This window comes from Oncorhynchus mykiss, chromosome 28 (assembly GCF_013265735.2).
Source record: "Oncorhynchus mykiss isolate Arlee chromosome 28, USDA_OmykA_1.1, whole genome shotgun sequence".
NCBI lineage: Eukaryota > Metazoa > Chordata > Actinopteri > Salmoniformes > Salmonidae > Oncorhynchus > Oncorhynchus mykiss.
This window is the reverse complement of record NC_048592.1, coordinates 32,373,227-32,392,105: the sequence shown is the minus strand read 5'-3', so window position 1 is coordinate 32,392,105 and position 18,879 is coordinate 32,373,227. Positions and strand designations below refer to the sequence as shown.

Sequence of the window (18,879 nt, the reverse complement as noted above, 5' to 3'; positions counted from 1 at the left end):
TCTCCAACACTTTGTTTTTGCATTATTTAAACCAAATTGAACATGTTTCATTATTTATTTGAGGCTAAATTGATTTTATTAAGTTAAAATAAGTGTTCATTCAGTATTGTTGTGATTGTCATTATTACAAATAACAATAAAATACATGTAAAATAATTATATATATACAGTGCCTTGCGAAAGTATTCGGCCCCCTTGAACTTTGCGACCTTTTGCCACATTTCAGGCTTCAAACATAAAGATATAAAACTGTATTTTTTGTGAAGAATCAACAACAAGTGGGACACAATCATGAAGTGGAACGACATTTATTGGATATTTCAAACTTTTTTAACAAATCAAAAACTGAAAAATTGGGCGTGCAAAATTATTCTGTATAATAATTTTTTATTATTATTATATTATTATTTATTTATTTATATTTTTTATATTATTATTATTATTACTACTATCATTTTATTTATTTTTTTAATCGGCATCGGCTTTTTTGGTTCTCCAATAATCTGTATCGGCGTTGAAAAATCATAATCGCTCAACCTCTAATTCAGACCCCTTGACTTTTTCCACATTTTGTTACATTACAGCCTTGTTCTGAAATGTATTAAATATTTGAGGTGAATAGTCGATTTCACCCTTCGTGTTCTTCTCCTTAATAGCAGGAGCCTAAAATTAGGAGCGACTTGTCCAATTCATTAAACTGTTGAGTTCATTACCTCTCTGTAGGAGCTGATAGATGTAAACTCTTAACTGGAAACCAGTGTAGCCTAAATGAGATACGAGCAGGAAGAATGTCCATGTGGGGGATGAAATATCCACCCAGACTATTTACATTGACCCCCCCACTTGTTCTTACACTGCTGCAACTCTCTGTTTACTGTCTATGCAGTCACTTTACCCCTATCAACATGTACAAATTACCTCAACTAACCTGTACCCCCGCACATTGACTCGGTACTGGTACCACCTGTATATAGCCTCATTATTGTGTTTATTTTTTTACTTTAGTTTATTTAGTAAATATTTTCTTAACTCTAATTTATTGAACTGCATTGTTGGTTAAGGGCTTGTAAGTAAGCATTTCATGGTAAGGTCTTTTTACCTGTTGTAGTTAGCACATGTGACAACTAAAATGTGATTTGATTTATGTGGATTGAAAGTCGGGTCTGTGCCTCAACACAATCCTGTCTCAGGGCTCTTTAGACAATTCCTTTGACCTCATGGTTTGGTTTTTGCTCTAACATGTACTGTCAACTGTGGGACATTCTATAGACAGGTGTGTGCCATTCCAAATCATGTCTAATGAATTGAATTTACCACAGATGGCCTCCAATCAAGTTGGAGAAACATCTCAAGGATGATCAATGCATCTGAGCTCAATGTCAAGTCTCATAGCAAAGGGTCTGAATACTTATGTAAATAAACTATATCTGTTTTTTTATTTTAAGAAATTTGCATAAATGTCAAAAATGTCTGTTTTTGCTTTGTCATTATGGGGTAGTGTGTGTAGATTGTTTTTTTCCTTCATCAATTTCATCGATTTTAGAATAAGTCTGTAACGTAACAAAAAGTAGAAAAAGTCAAGGGGGTCTTTCTGAATACACTGTAAATCAAAAAGGATTACTTTAGCAAACCACAGAAAGAGATAAGACGGAATAAAGCCACCATGTAAAATAAAGCATTTTAGCCTAAAGGATCATATTGAATTATGTCATTACGTAGTGTTAATTATTTAAAACGTTGTCAGATGGTGTCAAAACCCCAACTATCAAGATGGCAGTGGCATTCATGTTGAGTCAAAGAAAATGAATAGAATAGTATAGTATGTGGTTTCTATGTGGCCATTCTGTCTCTACACAGCACAGACCATGAGTGGGTCGTATGACTGTACCTGGACCAGCTGGACGAGGTATTCAGAGAGTCTGTCTGGTAGGTACACTACAGTTGAAAAGATTGGGGTCACGTAGAAATGTCCTTGTTTTTGAAAGAAAATCATTTTTTTTGTCCATTAAAATAATATCAGAAATACAGTGTAGACATTGTTAATGTTGTAAATTACTATTGTAGCTGGAAACGGCAGATTTTTTTATGGATTATCTACATATACAGAGGCCCATTATCTGTATACAGAGGCCCATTATCAGCAACCATCACTCCTGTGTTCCAATGGCACGTTGTGTTAGCTAATCCAAGTTTATTATTTTAAATGGCTAATTAATCATTAGAAAACAGTTTTGCAATTATGTTAGCACAGCTGAAAACTGTTGTGCTCATTAAAGAAGCAATAAAACTGGCCTTCTTTAGACTAGTTGAGTATGAGGAGCATCAGCATTTGAGGGTTTGATTACAGGCTCAAAATGGCCAGAAACAAAGAACTTGTTTCTGAAACTCATCAGTCTATTCTTGTTCTGAGAAATGAAGGCTATTCCATGCGAGAAATTGCCAAGAAACTGAAGATCTCGTACAACGCTGTGTACTACCCCCTTCACAGAACAGAGGAAACTGGCTCTAACCAGAATAGAAAGAGGAGTGGGAGGCCCCGGTGAACAACTGAGCAAGAGGACAAGTACATTAGAGGGTCTAGTTTGAGAAACAGACACCTCACAAGTTCTCAACTGGCAGCTTCATTAAATAGTACCCGCAAAACACCAGTCTCAACGTCAACAGTGAAGAGGAGACTCTGAGATGCTGGCCTTCTAGGCAGAGTTCCTCTGTCCAGTGTCTGTGTTCTTTTGCCCATCTTAATATTTTCTTTTTATTGGCCAGTCTGAGATAGGGATTTTTATTTGCAACTCTGCAAAGGAAAACAAGATAGACTGACGAGTTCCAGAAGAAAAGTATTCGTTTCTGGCCATTTTGAGCCTGTAATCGAACCCACAAACGCTGGTGCTCCAGACACTCAACAAGTCTAAAGAAGGTCCGTTTTATTGCTTCTTTAAATCAGAACAACAGTTTTCAGCTGTGCTAACATAATTGCAAAACAGTTTTCTAATGATCAATTAGTCTTTTAAAATTAAAAACTTGGATTCGCTAACACAACGTGCCATTGGAACACAAGAGTGATGGTTGCTGATAATGGTCCTCTGTAGGCCTATGTAGATATTCCATAAAACAATCAGCCGTTTCCAGCTACAATAGTCATTTACAGCATTAATAATGTCTACACTGTATTTCTGATCAATTTGATGTTATTTTAAAATGGACAGAAAATGTGCTTTTCTTTCAAAAACAAAGACATTTTTATGTGACCCCAAACTTTTGAACACGAGTGTATGTATTACTGTACCTGGACCAGCTGGATGAGGTAATGAGTCTGTCTAGTAGGTATTTATTACTGTACCTGGTTCAGCTGGATGAGGTAATGAGTCTGTCTAGTAGGTATTTATTACTGTACCTGGACCAGCTGGATGAGGTAATGAGTCTGTCTAGTAGGTATTTATTACTGTACCTGGACCAGCTGGATGAGGTAATGAGTCTGTCTAGTAGGTATTTATTACTGTACCTGGACCAGCTGGATGAGGTATTGAGAGAGTCTGTCGTCTGTTAAGTATTTCTCAAGGCACTTCACGGCAAAGTCTCGAATCATGGGATCGGGGAAGTTGCAGTCCAGCAACTCCATGGCTTGTTCTGGCTTTATGGCTGGCCAGTCCTTCAGAAGGCAATACATCTGAGACAAAGAACAACAAATATAAAAATGCATGTCTAAAATAAAATGCAAAGCTCGAGGAAATTATTAAAAAAAAAAAAAAAAAAAAAATCATATTTACTGACATGACCGTCTCAGAAATGGAACCAAATGGCTAAATGAGTCAAATCAATTAAAATGAATATGCAGCAAATAGCCCATGCTATGCTAGGCTATTAAAAAAGACAAGTGTCAGCAGTTGAAATGTGAGACTGTTTACCTGTGCAACCTCATCTCTGGAGTTCCATTTCACTGCCAGGAGAATCTTGGGAAGTATCTCTGGGATAGTCCCGCAGTAATGTCTACAGGTGGAGAGTATAGTGCATTAGTTTCCTCTCCTAACATCACACACTGGGATAGTTAGTAGAAGAGCTTGTTGAGTAGCTTGAGCAAGTAACCAAACAATTTCAGGTAAGAAATGTTAGATAGATCTTGCAAGGGTTTTGTTTACGAGTTTTTCATAACAAATATGCATTTGTTGATGAAGCATACACACTGTATGTACACACACACACACACACTGCATATTACCTGTGCCTCCACAGGAAGTCCTTCTCCTGCTCAGTGATTTCAGACAGTGGGTCTCTGTTACACACCAAGCGCAGCTGTTCATTGTCACTGTCCGTCAGGGGGTTGTCCCTCGCCAGTCTGTTACTCTGCAATAGAGACAATTATGCTGCTTATTAAAACGACAGTACTGGTGGGAAACAGGGTTGTGTTCAATAAACACAATGAACACAGGAAACTCAAATCTGTGTTCTTATTGGACACACTCAGGTAGTACCCTCCCTGTTTCAAGATGGGGGATTTTCCTTCCTGTTTTGAGCCTAATGAACATGCCTCAGGGAGAGACACTATGAATGAAATATGAAACCACAGGCGTCTCCGGTTGTGCGGTGACTGCTAGTGACGTCTCTAGTATACCCGACTTGTCAACAGCATTAAATCAACATAACAGATTAACGTACAATGTTAATATTGACTTAGAAACACAAACGCTTGGGAATTACCAAACCGGTGTGGCAGTAGTTGAAGCCCAGCTCCCGGGATATGTTACAGTTGGCGTGCTCCTCGATGGCCGGCATGTCGGGGAACTTGACCGGGTTACTGAAGTGATCAAACTCCAGCTCCAGACAAGGGGTTTCCTGTGGGCCCATGGTGATATAATGAAAAGGTCACACGGGGTCATTCAAAAGGGCCTTAAGAGAACCACGGTGTCCTATTGTGGGGTTAGGTGGCGCGTCAATTAGTCATTAATAAGGGAGATACGAGGCTTAGACAGCGAGAGCGGAGGATTATTGCTAGCCGCTCAAGCTGTATGTGAATGAATTTGGGGTCGTGATGGTGTGTGTAACTTTGTCTCTGTAGGTGTGTGTAGATGTGTGTGTGCGGCTCCTCGTTCGCCACTCTAGCTGAGTGTCTTTGAGGAAGTGTGTCTTTGCATCGGTCTCTGTGTGTGTGTGTGTGTGTGTGTAGTCGAGCTAGCTAACACCTCCGACCTTGTTTGGATTGGAGCCAGTGACTCCGATGGCATTGAGCAGGTCTTCCAGGCCATGGGGCACAGGCCACAGGTTGAGGGCCATCTTCCCGGCCACTAGAGTGTGGGTGTAGTCAAACAGATTGATGTTGCCCCAGGCTAGCGGACAATGCTCCTGCAGCAACAATAGAGCAACGTTGGATTGTATTGTAGTCAAATGTATGGAGTTGGATTGGAATCGTGGTTAATGTAAATAGTTAATTATTTTGTTAAACGATATAGCATTCCAAGCAATGGAAGGATAAAATTGAAGGCAATGGTTGCACAAAGACAACAGCAGGATTGGTTAAAGCCAGGAAATGTACTGGTAATGTATTTTTCTCCATATCCATCTGCAACAGGAGTCTCAAACCGGGTGCCCGAGGGCCACGTCAGGCCCAAAAGCTGCTTCGCTCTAGCCCCCCCCTGACAACACCAAGACCGACATTGGCCCCCCGACAATACCAAGACCGACGTTGGGCCCCCCCTGACAACACCAAGACCGACATTGGCCCCCCCTGACAACACCAAGACCGACATTGGCCCCCCCTGACAACACCAAGACCGACATTGGCCCCCCCTGACAACACCAAGACCGACATTGGCCCCCCCTGACAACACCAAGACCGACATTGGCCCCCCCTGACAACACCAAGACCGACATTTCCCCCCCCCTGACAACACCAAGACCAACATTGGCCCCCCCCCTGACAACACCAAGACCGACATTTTCACCCTCCTGACAACACCAAGACCGACATTGCCCCCCGACAACACCAAGACCGACATTGCCCCTCCCCTCCCTGACAACAGTGATACCAACATTTCCCCCCCCTCCCTGACAACACCAATACCGACATTGGGCCCCCCCCAACACCAAGACCGACATTGCCCCCCCCCCCCCCCACACCAAGACCGACATTGCCCCCCCCCCCCCCCGCCTGACAATACCAAGACCGACATTGCCCCCCCCCCCCTGACAACAGTAAGACCGACATTGGCCCCCCCTGACAACAGTAAGACCGACATTGGCCCCCCCTGACAACAGTATGACCGACATTGGCCCCCCTGACAACACCAAGACCGACATTGGCCCCCCTGACAACACCAAGACCAACATTGGCCCCCCCTGACAACAGTAAGACCGACATTGCCCCCCCCCCCCCCCTGACAACACCAAGGCCAACATTGGGCCCCCCCCCCCTGACGACACCAAGACCGACATTGGCCCCCCCCTGACATCACCAAGACCGACATTGGCCCCCCCCCCCCCTGACAACACCAAGATCGACATTGGCCCCTCCTGACAACACCAAGACCGACATTGGCCCCTCCTGACAACACCAAGACCGACATTGGCCCCTCCTGACAAGTAAGACCGACATTGGCCCCTCCTGACAAGTAAGACCGACATTGGGCCCCCCCTGACAACACCAAGACCGACATTGCCCCCCCCCCCCCCCGACAACACCAATACCGACATTGGGCCCCCCCCTGACAACACCAAGACCGACATTTCCCCCCCCGCATGACAACACCAAGACCGACATTGGCCCCCCCTGACAACACCAAGACCGACATTGGCCCTCCGACAACAGCAAGACCGACATTGGCCCCCCCCTGACAACAGTAAGACCGACATTGCCCCCCCCCCCCTGACAACAGTAAGACCGACATTGGCCCCCACCCTGACAACAGTAAGACCGACATTGGCCCCCCCCTGACAACAGTAAGACCGACATTGGCCCCCCCGACAACAGTAAGACCGACATTGGCCCCCCCCTGACAACAGTAAGACCGACATTGGCCCCCCCCCCTGACAACAGTAAGACCGACATTGGCCCCCCCCCCTGACAACAGTAAGACCGACATTGGCCCCCCCCTGACAACACCAAGACCGACATTGGGCCCCCCTGACAACACCAAGACCGACATTGGCCCCCCCTGACAACACCAAGACCGACATTGGCCCCCCTGACAACACTAAGACCGACATTGCCTGCCCCCCCCCCCTCCCTGACAACGGTATGACCGACATTGGCCCCCCCTGACAACAGTATGACCGACATTGGCCCCCCTGACAACACCAAGACCGACATTGGCCCCCCGGACAACACCAAGACCGACATTGGCCCCCCGGACAACACCAAGACTGACATTGGCCCCCCGGACAACACCAAGACCGACATTGCCCCCCCCCCCTGACAACACCAAGACCGACATTGGCCACCCCCCCTGACAACACCAAGACCGACATTGGCCCCCCCCCCTGACAACACCAAGACCGACATTGGCCCCCCCCTGACAACACCAAGACCGACATTGGCCCCCCCCCCTGACAACACCAAGACCGACATTGGGCCCCCCCCCCTGACAACACCAAGACCGACATTGGCCCCCCCCCCCTGACAACACCAAGACCGACATTGGCCCCCTCCCCTGACAACACCAAGACCGACATTGCCCCCCCCCCCCTGACATCACCAAGACCGACATTGGCCCCCCCCTGACAACACCAAGATCGACATTGGCCCCTCTTGACAACACCAAGACCGACATTGGCCCCTCCTGACAACACCAAGACCGACATTGGCCTCCCCTGACAACAGTAAGACCGACATTGGGCCCCCCCTGACAAGTAAGACCGACATTGGGCCCCCCCTGACAACAGTAAGACCGACATTGGCCCCCCCTGACAACAGTAAGACCGACATAGGCCCCCCCCCTGACAACAGTAAGACCGACATAGGCCCCCCCCTGACAACAGTAAGACCGACATAGGCCCTCTGGTATTTTGAGTTTGAGACCTCTGATACTTTCTGACAGGGGAAAAAAAGTGACTTTTGGTTTGGCCCAACTAAGTTCCTGGCACCGGTAGGCAGGAGGGAGAGCTCACCTCTTTAGCCCCCTTCCTCCCTTTCACAGAGCAGATGGACAGACAGAGGCGGGCGGCACGTGGGATGTCTGGAATGTACATGTCGTAGTTCAGCCACTCATTCCACCTGGGATGGACAACAAGAACATTTCACCAATCAATCAAATAAACATACTTATGAAGCTAACAATAGGCGTCGCTATTTACAAGGAGCACATGTGAGCCTAAGTTGAAAAATAAAGGCACACCGAAAGACATTTAGGAGCACAAACGCAAAATGTGAGGTAGTAAAAAGGTAGAATCATACATTTTTCTAGGCACACTGGTGCTCCTAAATTAAAAATCCAGGTCGCACAGCAAAATACATATGCGAGTAAAAATGGTCTCACTGTAACGACCTGCAGTATGTGATTTAGCAAGTACTTCATAAAGAAAGCACAGTTTATTATGACGCTGGATGGCATACCTGGGATTTGAGCATGGCACACGCTGAGTGTTCACATTGTCACACAGCTGCTCCCCACCGTGGTAGATCCCAGTCCGTACATAGATCTAGATCAATAGCAGGGACACATCAATCATTTACATAGATACAGAAACTGACATCCAGGACATTAGGGCCCAAACCGGATCTATTCAGATATTACATCTAAATGTTGTTCCTCTTCTTCACGAGGACCTGCACTGACATGTACAACAGAACTGACAACAGGATCGTGTGTTCAGTGGGGAGAAAACCTTTTGTAAAGCAGTACTGCCTGAACTTGTTCATATGACTATACATATCAAATCAAATTGTATTGGTCACATATATTAAGCAGATGTTATTGCGGGTGTATCAAAATGCTCCAACAGTGCAGTAATATCTAACAATTCACAACAATACACACATATCTAAAAGTAAAATAAATATTAGGACGAGCAATGTCGGAGTCAGGAATATGTTTTCCGGGATTCATCCAATGGCATTGAGGAGTATACTACCTCAGTCACCAGCTTCATCAATAAAGTGCATCGACGACGTTGTCCCCACAGTGACCGTACGTACATTTCCCAACCAGAAGCCATGGATTACAAGCAACATCCGCACCGAGCTAAAAGGTAAGAGCTGCCGCTTTCAAGGAGTGGGACACTAATCCAGATGCTTATAAGAAATCCTGCTATTCCCTCAGACGAGCCATTAAACAGGCAAAGCATCAATAAAGGACTAAGACTGAATCCCACTACACCGGCTGTGATGCTCGTCGGCTGTGGCAAGGCTTGAAAAATGTTATAGGACTACAAAGGGAAACCCAGCCGCGAGCTGCCCAGTGGAGCAAGCCTATCAGACGAGCTAAATGCCTTTTATGCTTGCTTCGAGGCAAGCAACACTTAAGCATGCATGCGAGCGCCAGCAGTTCTGGACGACTGTGTGATCACGCTCTCCATAGCCAATGTGAGCAAGACCTTAAAAAAAGTCAACATTCCCAGAGCCACGGGGCCAGCCGGATTACCAGGACATGTACTCAAAGCATGCGATGACCAACTGGTAAGTGTCTTCAGTGACATTTTCAACCTCTCCCTGACCGAGTCTGTAATACATACATGTTTCAAACAGACCACCATAATCCCTGTGCCCAAGAAGTGAAGGTAACCTGCCTAATTGATTAGCACCCCATAGAACTCATGTCGGTAGCCATGAAGTGCTTTAAAAGGCTGGCCATGGCTCACAACAACACCACCATGACGGAAAGCCTAGACACACTTCAATTCGCATACCGCCCCAACAGATGACACAATCTCAATCGCACTCCCCGCTGCCCTTTCCCACCTGGACAAAAGGAACACCTGTGAGAATGCTGTTCATTGACTATAGCTCAGCATTCAACACCATAGTGCCCACAAAGCTCATCACTAAGTTAAAGACCCTAGGACTAAACACCTCCATCTGCAACTGGATTCTGGACTTCCTGACGGGCCACCCCCAGGTGGTAAGGGTAGGCAACAACACATCTGCCACGCTGATCCTAAAACACCGGGGCCCCTTAGGGGTGCATGCTTAGTCCCCTCCTGTACTCCCTGTTCACCCACAACTGCGTGGCCAAGCACGACTCCAACACCATCATTAAGTATGCTGACGACACAAGAGTGGTAGGGCTGAGAACAGACAACGATGAGGTAGGCTATCGGGAACTGAGAGACCGGGCAGTGTGGTGCCAGGACAAGAACCTCTCCCTCAATGTGAGCAAGACAAAGGAGCTGATTGTGGACAACAGGAAAAGGAGGGCCGAACAGGCCCCCATGAACATTGACGGGGCTGAAGTGGAGCAGGTTGAGAATTTCAAGTTCCTTGGTGTCCACATCACCAACAAACTAGAATGGTCCAAACACACCAAGACAGTTGTGAAGAGGGCACAACAACACCTTTTCCCCTTCAGGAGACTGAAAAGATTTGGCATGGGTCCCCAGATCCTCAGAAAGTTCTACAGCTGGTTGCATCACCGCCTGGTAAGGAAACTGCTCGGCATCTGACCGTAAGGCGCAACGGAGGGCAGAGCATACAGCCCAGTATATCACTAGGGCCAAGCTTCCTGACATCCAGGACACATATACTAAGCGGTGTCAGAGGAAGGCCCAAAAAATTGTCAAAGACTCCAGTCACCCAAGTCAGACTGTTCTCTCTGCTACCGCATGGCAAGCTGTACCAGAGCGCCAAGGCTAGGACCAAAAGGCTCCTTAACAGCTTCTACCCCCAAGCCATCAGACTGCTGAATTAATCAAAATGGCCACCCGGACTATTTACTGTACATTGAACCCCCCTTGTTTTTACACTGCTGCTACTTGCTGTTTATTATCTATGCAGTCACTTTACAAATGACCTCGACTAACCTGTACCCCCATACATTGACTAAGTATACAGTGCCTTGCAAAAGTATTCAGCCCCCTTGAACTTTGCAACCTTTTGCCACATTTCAAGCTTCAAACATAAAGATATAAAACTGTATTTTTTTGTGAAGAATCAACAACAAGTGGGACACAATCATGAAGTGGAACGACATTTATTGGATATTTCAAACTTTTTTAACAAATCAAAAACTGAAAAATTGGGCGTGCAAAATTATTCAGCCCCCTTAAGTTAATACTTTGTAGCGCCACCTTTTGCTGCGATTACAGCTGCAAGTCGCTTGGGGTATGCCTCTATCAGTTTTGCACATCGAGAGACTGAAATTTTTTCCCATTCCTCCTTGCAAAACAGCTCGAGCTCAGTGAGGTTGGATGGAGAGCATTTGTGAACAGCAGTTTTCAGTTCTTTCCACAGATTCTCGATTGGATTCAGGTCTGGACTTTGACTTGGCCATTCTAACACCTGGATATGTTTCTTTTTGAACCATTCCATTGTAGATTTTGCTTTATGTTTTGGATCATTGTCTTGTTGGAAGACAAATCTCCGTCCCAGTCTCAGGTCTTTTGCAGACTCCATCAGGTTTTCTTCCAGAATGGTCCTGTATTTGGCTCCATCCATCTTCCCATCAATTTTAACCATCTTCCCTGTCCCTGCTGAAGAAAAGCAGGCCCAAACCATGATGCTGCCACCACCATGTTTGACAGTGGGGATGGTGTGTTCAGGGTGCTGAGCTGTGTTGCTTTTACGCCAAACATAACGTCTTGCATTGTTGCCAAAAAGTTCAATTTTGGTTTCATCTGACCAGAGCACCTTCTTCCACATGTTTGGTGTGTCTCCCAGGTGGCTTGTGGCAAACTTTAAACAACACTTTTTATGGATATCTTTAAGAAATGGCTTTCTTCTTGCCACTCTTCCATAAAGGCCAGATTTGTGCAATATACGACTGATTGTTGTCCTATGGACAGAGTCTCCCACCTCAGCTGTAGATCTCTGCAGTTCATCCAGAGTGATCATGGGCCTCTTGGCTGCATCTCTGATCAGTCTTCTCCTTGTATGAGCTGAAAGTTTAGAGGGACGGCCAGGTCTTGGTAGATTTGCAGTGGTCTGATACTCCTTCCATTTCAATAGTATCGCTTGCACAGTGCTCCTTGGGATGTTTAAAGCTTGGGAAATCTTTTTGTATCCAAATCCGGCTTTAAACTTCTTCACAACAGTATCTCGGACCTGCCTGGTGTGTTCCTTGTTCTTCATGATGCTCTCTGCGCTTTTGACGGACCTCTGAGACTATCACAGTGCAGATGCATTTATACGGAGACTTGATTACACACAGGTGGATTGTATTTATCATCATTAGTCATTTAGGTCAACATTGGATCATTCAGAGATCCTCACTGAACTTCTGGAGAGAGTTTGCTGCACTGAAAGTAAAGGGGCTGAATAATTTTGCACGCCCAATTTTTCAGTTTTTGATTTGTTAAAAAAGTTTGAAATATCCAATAAATGTCGTTCCACTTCATGATTGTGTCCCACTTGTTGTTGATTCTTCACAAAAAAATACAGTTTTATATCTTTATGTTTGAAGCCTGAAATGTGGCAAAAGGTTGCAAAGTTCAAGGGGGCCGAATACTTTCGCAAGGCACTGTAGGTACCCCTGCATATAGCCTCGTTATTGTTATGTCATTTTCTTGTGTTGCTTAAAAAGAAAATGTTACTTTAGTTTATTTAGTAAATATTTTCTTAACTCTTTCTTGAACTGCATTGTTGGTTAAGGGCTTGTAAGTAAGCACTTCACAGTAAGGGCTATCTATACCTGTTGTATTCGGCGCATGTGACAAATAAAATTTGATTTGATTGACTAATATACAGTAGAATAGAATACAGTATTTACATATGAAATTAGTAAATATGAGCCCAAGCACCCCAAAAAATTACAGAATTAAAATAATGATTGTGCTGTTATATAATACATAGTCTACCGCATATTACACATGGCAGAAAAACATTCACACACAGTAAAGATACCCCAACATAGTGACTTAAGATCTCTTCGAAACATAATTGGTCTAGCCTAAATAAATCAAACTGAGATTTAGCCTAGAATTATAGTGAATTTGCTTTAGATTTTTAATAACCTAGTAAGAGGGCATTTTTTATATAATTAATAGGCTGACAATACCTTCAGCTACAGAATATCTAACCACTGCATTTCTGTCTCCCCCTCTCCTTCATTCCTTTCTCCAACACGCAGAGACTCAAACTAAGCACTGGGTAGCTGCAGGACACGGGTTTGGGTGAGCCTATGGCATACAGAGTTTGGGCACAATATCCCTGTGGCACAGCGAAATGACCGGAGTAGACTACATAACTTGAGTGGAAAATGTACCGGTGGGAAAATGGCCTCCATTCGCTATTCCAGTGCATATGCATTAAAATAATATTCCCCTGCCCATTTGATTATGTGGCATTCTAAATTGAAACTAATTGTACATGTTAGTAAAGATTAAATTGAGAAGTCTGATGGGTGAAAATATGATTACTTGAGAGAACAGCGTGAGGCAAAGAACAGAACACCAACTTTTGTTTTGTGAATTATATTCTTGCTTACTATAAAATCATAATATTAAATAATGTCACAGGACTTATAAGCATATATTGTATGCTAACAAGCCTACAGCCTATGACATGGAGAATATCCAGATAACATTCAGTAGGCCAACTCATATTCTGTTCTTCTGAAATACCTTTTCTTCATATCATGTTTCTTTAGACCTGCCTAAAATAAATAATGCATTTATTGTGTTGGTGCATAATCAATTAATTAGACTTTTTTTAAAATGTAGATATTCCAAAGGCAGGCATCAGAGGCTTGTATGCATGGAGCCTGGAGATGCTAAACGTGTTTGTTAATTAACGATCAATTACCGTTAGACCGGCAGTCTTTTGCATGACAATAACCGGCTGACAAAAATGGCATGACCGCCACAGCCCTAAACACAGGTATTCGTTATCAATTGCAAAACATTTCATTACGATATGCACTACTGAACACAACCCAAAAGTCCTCAAGTACAGTACCTTGTCAATGTCCCTGATGTTTACATTGACATAGGTTGCGCACAGTATCCTGATCCTCAGCGTGCCGTTGATGGTCCACAGGGACTTGGTGGCCGTCTCGCCGTTCATATAGGGCGTTGCCGTGGAAATCCGTCGGGCGTACGAGGGCATGGTAAAGGTGTCGATGGGCAGCTGGGAGTAAAGGCTATCCTTGGCCATTAGCATGAGGTTAGGCATGCGCCCCAGCATGATGCAACTCCTCACGTACTGGAAAGGAAAGGCATAGACATAAGGACATTAGACACTACACCAAGCCAGAGGTAATTGAACATGCAACGAATGGCTACCTATGTTTTGCGCATCTGCTTTTACCTGTGCAACATTGCTAGTCATTCTAAAATGCTTCAGACAGGATTCAAAGGAAAAATGTCCTAACAGAGTACACTTGTAAAAAAAGTGGTGTTCTTCTTATTTTACTCTCAAACGCCAACATTTCAGATCAGACTGTTTCCATAAAAAGCAGCATTTGGGAATTATTTATTTGGTATCATATTTCTATATTATATTTAAAAACACACCGGCAAGAGTCGAACTACATCAGATGTGTAATTGTATTCCTTCCTATTCAAGATGTGGAGTACGCGTCAGAGCAATGTGTGTGTGGGTCTGTGTTTACCTTGTACTGGCTAAGGGGGTACTTCTCCAGCAGGTACTCGTCACAGCCACACACCTTGAGGATGTACTTTCCCTGATACTCCTGCACACACATCTTGAGCTGCTCGTGGGACAGCAGCATGCTACGCGTCTTCTTGCGGATGGCCTCTGCGATCACATGCTCCGGCACGCAGTCGTGATTGATCTTCAGGGTGTACTTCTGCTTGTCGTTGCTCGGCGACACGATGACCCAGATGACCACTATGATTTGACCTGGGGGAGAAAACAATATGGTGGTCAGTCCCAGGGTTCTGAATAAATGTGCTACTACAGTAACATGGTAAAAGTAAGTGAGGTAAATGTTCAAGTCTTCCACCATCCAATCAGAAATGTCACACCATTCATTTCTGATTATATTACTTAAAAAAAATATATATATGCACTTTAGTTTATTTAGTAAATATTTTCTTAACTCCATTTGTTGAACTGCGTTGTTGGTTAAGGGCTTGTAAAGCAAGCATTTCACGGTATGGTCTACTACACCTGTTGTATTTGGCGCATGTGACAAATTCAATTTTATTTTAATTGATTAAAATCACAAAAAAACATATTTGAAACAAGTGGATGGTGATTCTATCAATGTTCACAATAGTGTCTGTTTATAGAATATTAGGCTGTACGTGGCTGGGACATTTTGCCTTTCCCAGACCAAAACCTGTCTTTATGTGTGTCACTGTCTCCCATTTCCTACCTTTGTCAAGTTTATTGAAGATGTGCTTGGGCAGTTCTACTGACGACTCTACATTGGGAGGGTAGACGTACAACGCTCTACTGATGGGTCCATTAGTGTCTCGGAGGTCCACAGACTCCTTGCAGACATTCAATATGTTTCTTCTAAAGTCCTGCACTTCCGAGTCCTTGACCAGGTCAAACTCGCATATAGGCATTCCTATTGCAAAACCTGTACAAAGAAAAATAACATTTCATGTACTCCTATAGCTTCAAGACACATTGTATCAATCTTAATCACACTCAGTATTCATTAATGAAATTTGAGTGCTGTATTTGAAAACAGCCAGATGTCACACTATACTCAAAGAAAGCGCCTATGTGACGTCAGTGACCAAGTATAAAGAATACGAGAGACATGCATACCAATTTCTCGGTTTAGTATTTTCTCCTCTCGGTTGCCCACTGGTTCGATGACTTTCAGGAAGGCCTGAAAAAGCCTGAGGTCGCACAGTCTCCTTGTCTCGTCGTAGAACTCCTCTCTCTCAGCCTCTTGGGTAACGCTGACAAAGATGTAGGAGGTCTCCTCTTGTAGGAGGTGGTGGAGAGGATACTTCCTGGCCTCTTTGAAGAGTTCGTGTTTGACTGAGATGAGTGTTGCCTCGCGTGTGCACACCAATGTCAGAATCATCCCATTTGGGAGAAGGCAGTCCACCTGGATGCTCGGGGGCATCAAGTGCATGCCCCATAGTTCCCCAGAAGACGGTCTGGGAGGCATGATGGTCAGGTCGGCTGCTCCTCACTATGCTAATAATTAGGATGAGACGGGTCGACCAACTGGACAGAGAGAGGGGGACAATTCCATAAGACGCAGTGACCTGTTTAAAAAATCTCCATACTGCTAGCTAAATATATTGAATGAGAGTGGAAGTGCAAAAACCGAATTACTATCACATTATAATCAGGCGGTTGCTTACAGTAGATTACAAAATGATGAACTCAAATTGTTAATTGTCTCAGAAAATGTAAATGCATGGGGGCAGCTCAAGCATGAAAAAGGACATATGTTGCTCGAAGAAAATATTTAACATAACAATAGGTCGTTTGGTAGCTAAGTGGAGAGGTTGACAGCTCAGTCACTGTAATCATTAGCTAGCTAATGAACAAGCTGTGTCACAGCAAGCAATGCCAATGGAATTTGAAGACAGTAGCTAGCTGGTTAGATAGCTTGCTAATAAAGTAACTAGTTAGCCAGTTGTTTAGCAACCTATTAATTCAGCCCAATATGGGTGTATTAGGATGGCAAAAGTTCGAGAACTAACCGGCAATTGTTATTTTATTTTTCCTTGCTAGAATGCGTCTAGTTACAGAGTTAGCTTAAACACTTTACCTAGCTAGCTAAAACACCGGTGCTACTACCTATAGCAAGTTTGCTAATATTAGCTGACAAACCGCTAGCCATTAGCTAGTTGTTTGTGCCGACTTAGCTAGCGTGTGCCAGCTAGCCTAGCTAATTGTCCAACGTCTCATTATACAACTACACCGTACTGTCGTCTCGTTGAAAAGTATGTATTTATTTTATATGTATTTTGACACCTTTTATGATTAAATACCTGGCATCTGCAGACAAACAATAGTTTGGTTATTGTCTCGCGCAAGTAACGCCCTGTTTTCACTCGTAACAGGCAACTTTCTCCCGATAATAGCTAGCTGACGTTAGCTAAACAAACCCGATTCGTACCCGTTCTACACCTCCTCGGTCGTGGCGCTTGCTTGCAACTCCATCCAAGTCTCAGGGGCAGTCCGATTTCTCAACAAAGACGTCCGTTGGCTATAATATATAATTTTCCCCAAGGAATAAGTTCATTACATTCCATGATGTGAAGTCCAACCCAATAGCGAAAAATACGGCATTTTTTGATGGCTCACAAGCCCGCTAGTGTTCGTTTAGCCACAGCTAGCCGCCTGGCTTGTCGTTAGTACCGCCCCATCAGAGACCCCCAGTGGCATCGGGCTTTGACCTCGAAGACATGATGCATAGAACGTTTTCATTTCACCAACAGCATTGTATACATTTTTACATACTGTTTAAACGTGTAAGAAAACACACTCTTGAAATAAATAACACAATTTCAATTCTGACAGCATAGCAACACAACTCAAGTAAAAATGCTTTAATAGTAGGCCAGGAGTTGGGTGGCCAGGGATTGCTATTAGGGAGGACCAGGGGTGGGTTCCACTGATGGTTGGAATCGAATGTTTTAATGAGGGACTTGAACAAAACCCTGACCTACAGCCCACCAGAGCCATTACGCTTTTATCTGAGGTTTAATGGCGGTTAGCATCCAATAAATGTTGCATTACGGCCACCTACTAAACTGGAGTATACGTCCCTTATACTTTGCTTGAATTGTTATTATTTTTTAAATAAAAACAAAATACGAATAAATCAACAAATACCCTACCATCTAACCATACACCCACCACCCAACTCCACTATTTTAATATATCTAACCCTACCTCAGGCCAACAGCCTGAAAGAACAGGACACCACCACTCAACACACCCTGTAACTCTTTTGAGGTCAAATCTCATACACTCAAATACCTCTCTGCAGTTGCCACTACAAATTACATTTTCTACAACTTAAATTCCTGCAGTACAGATGATATCCATTACTATATCCAAGCTTTTGATATGATAGACCATTCCATTCTTGTGGGCCGGCTAAGGAGTATTGGTGTCTCTGAGGGGTCTTTGGCATGGTTTGCTAACGACCTCTCAAAGAGTGCAGTGTATAAAGTCAGAACATCTGCTGTCTCAGCCACTGCCTTTCACCAAGGGAGTACCCCAAGGCTCGAGCCTAGGCCAGACACTCTTCTCAATTTACATCAACACCATAGTTTAGGCAGTAGGAAGCTCTCTCATCCATTTATATGCAGATTATACAGTCTTATACTCAGCTGGCCCCTCCCCGGATCTTTGTTAAACACTCAACAACAAAGATTTCTTAATGCCCAACAAACTTTCTCTGCCCTTAACCTTGCTCTGAACATCTCAAAAACAAAGGTCATGTGGTTTGATAAGAATAATGCCCCTCTCCCCACAGGTGTGATTACTACCTCTGAGGGTTTTGAGCTTGAGGTAGTCACCTCATACAAGTACTTGGGAGTATGGCTAGACGGTACACTGTCCTTCTCTCAGTACATATCAAAGCTGCAGGCTAAAGTTAAATCTAGACTTGATTTCCTCTATCGTAATCGCTCCCCTTCACTCCAGCTGCCAAACTAACACTGATTCAGATGACTATCCTACCCATGCTAGATTAAATCAAATCAAAGATTATTTGTCACGTGCGCCGAATACAACAGGTGTAGGTAGACCTTATAGTGAAATGCTTACTTACAGTCTCTAACCAAAAGTGAAAAAAAAAGAAAAACAACGATAAAAAAATAGTGATAATAGCAGTAGCGAGGCTATATACA

The 18,879-nt window shown here is 44.0% G+C and overlaps 1 protein-coding gene across 2 annotated transcripts in view; it reads right to left on the bottom strand.

Annotated features, from left to right (window-relative positions):
- The window catches only part of LOC110508222 (phosphatidylinositol 4,5-bisphosphate 3-kinase catalytic subunit alpha isoform), a 28,803-nt gene extending 11,388 nt beyond the window's left edge, over positions 1–17,415 (bottom strand). The window contains exons 1-12 of one of the 2 annotated variants that reach the window (XM_036966102.1): positions 17,008–17,415; positions 15,821–16,231; positions 15,417–15,626; positions 14,688–14,938; positions 14,033–14,278; positions 8,540–8,625; positions 8,095–8,200; positions 5,182–5,334; positions 4,693–4,827; positions 4,214–4,338; positions 3,903–3,984; positions 3,500–3,664 (exon numbers count right to left, since the gene is read on the bottom strand). In XM_036966102.1, coding sequence (XP_036821997.1) covers positions 3,500–3,664; positions 3,903–3,984; positions 4,214–4,338; positions 4,693–4,827; positions 5,182–5,334; positions 8,095–8,200; positions 8,540–8,625; positions 14,033–14,278; positions 14,688–14,938; positions 15,417–15,626; positions 15,821–16,172 — 1,911 coding nt within the window. In that variant the 5' untranslated portion in view covers positions 16,173–16,231; positions 17,008–17,415. The remainder of the gene's footprint in view (positions 1–3,499; positions 3,665–3,902; positions 3,985–4,213; positions 4,339–4,692; positions 4,828–5,181; positions 5,335–8,094; positions 8,201–8,539; positions 8,626–14,032; positions 14,279–14,687; positions 14,939–15,416; positions 15,627–15,820; positions 16,232–17,007) is intronic. The other variant, XM_036966101.1, reaches the window with a different exon arrangement.
- Positions 17,416–18,879: the final 1,464 nt, after the last annotated feature.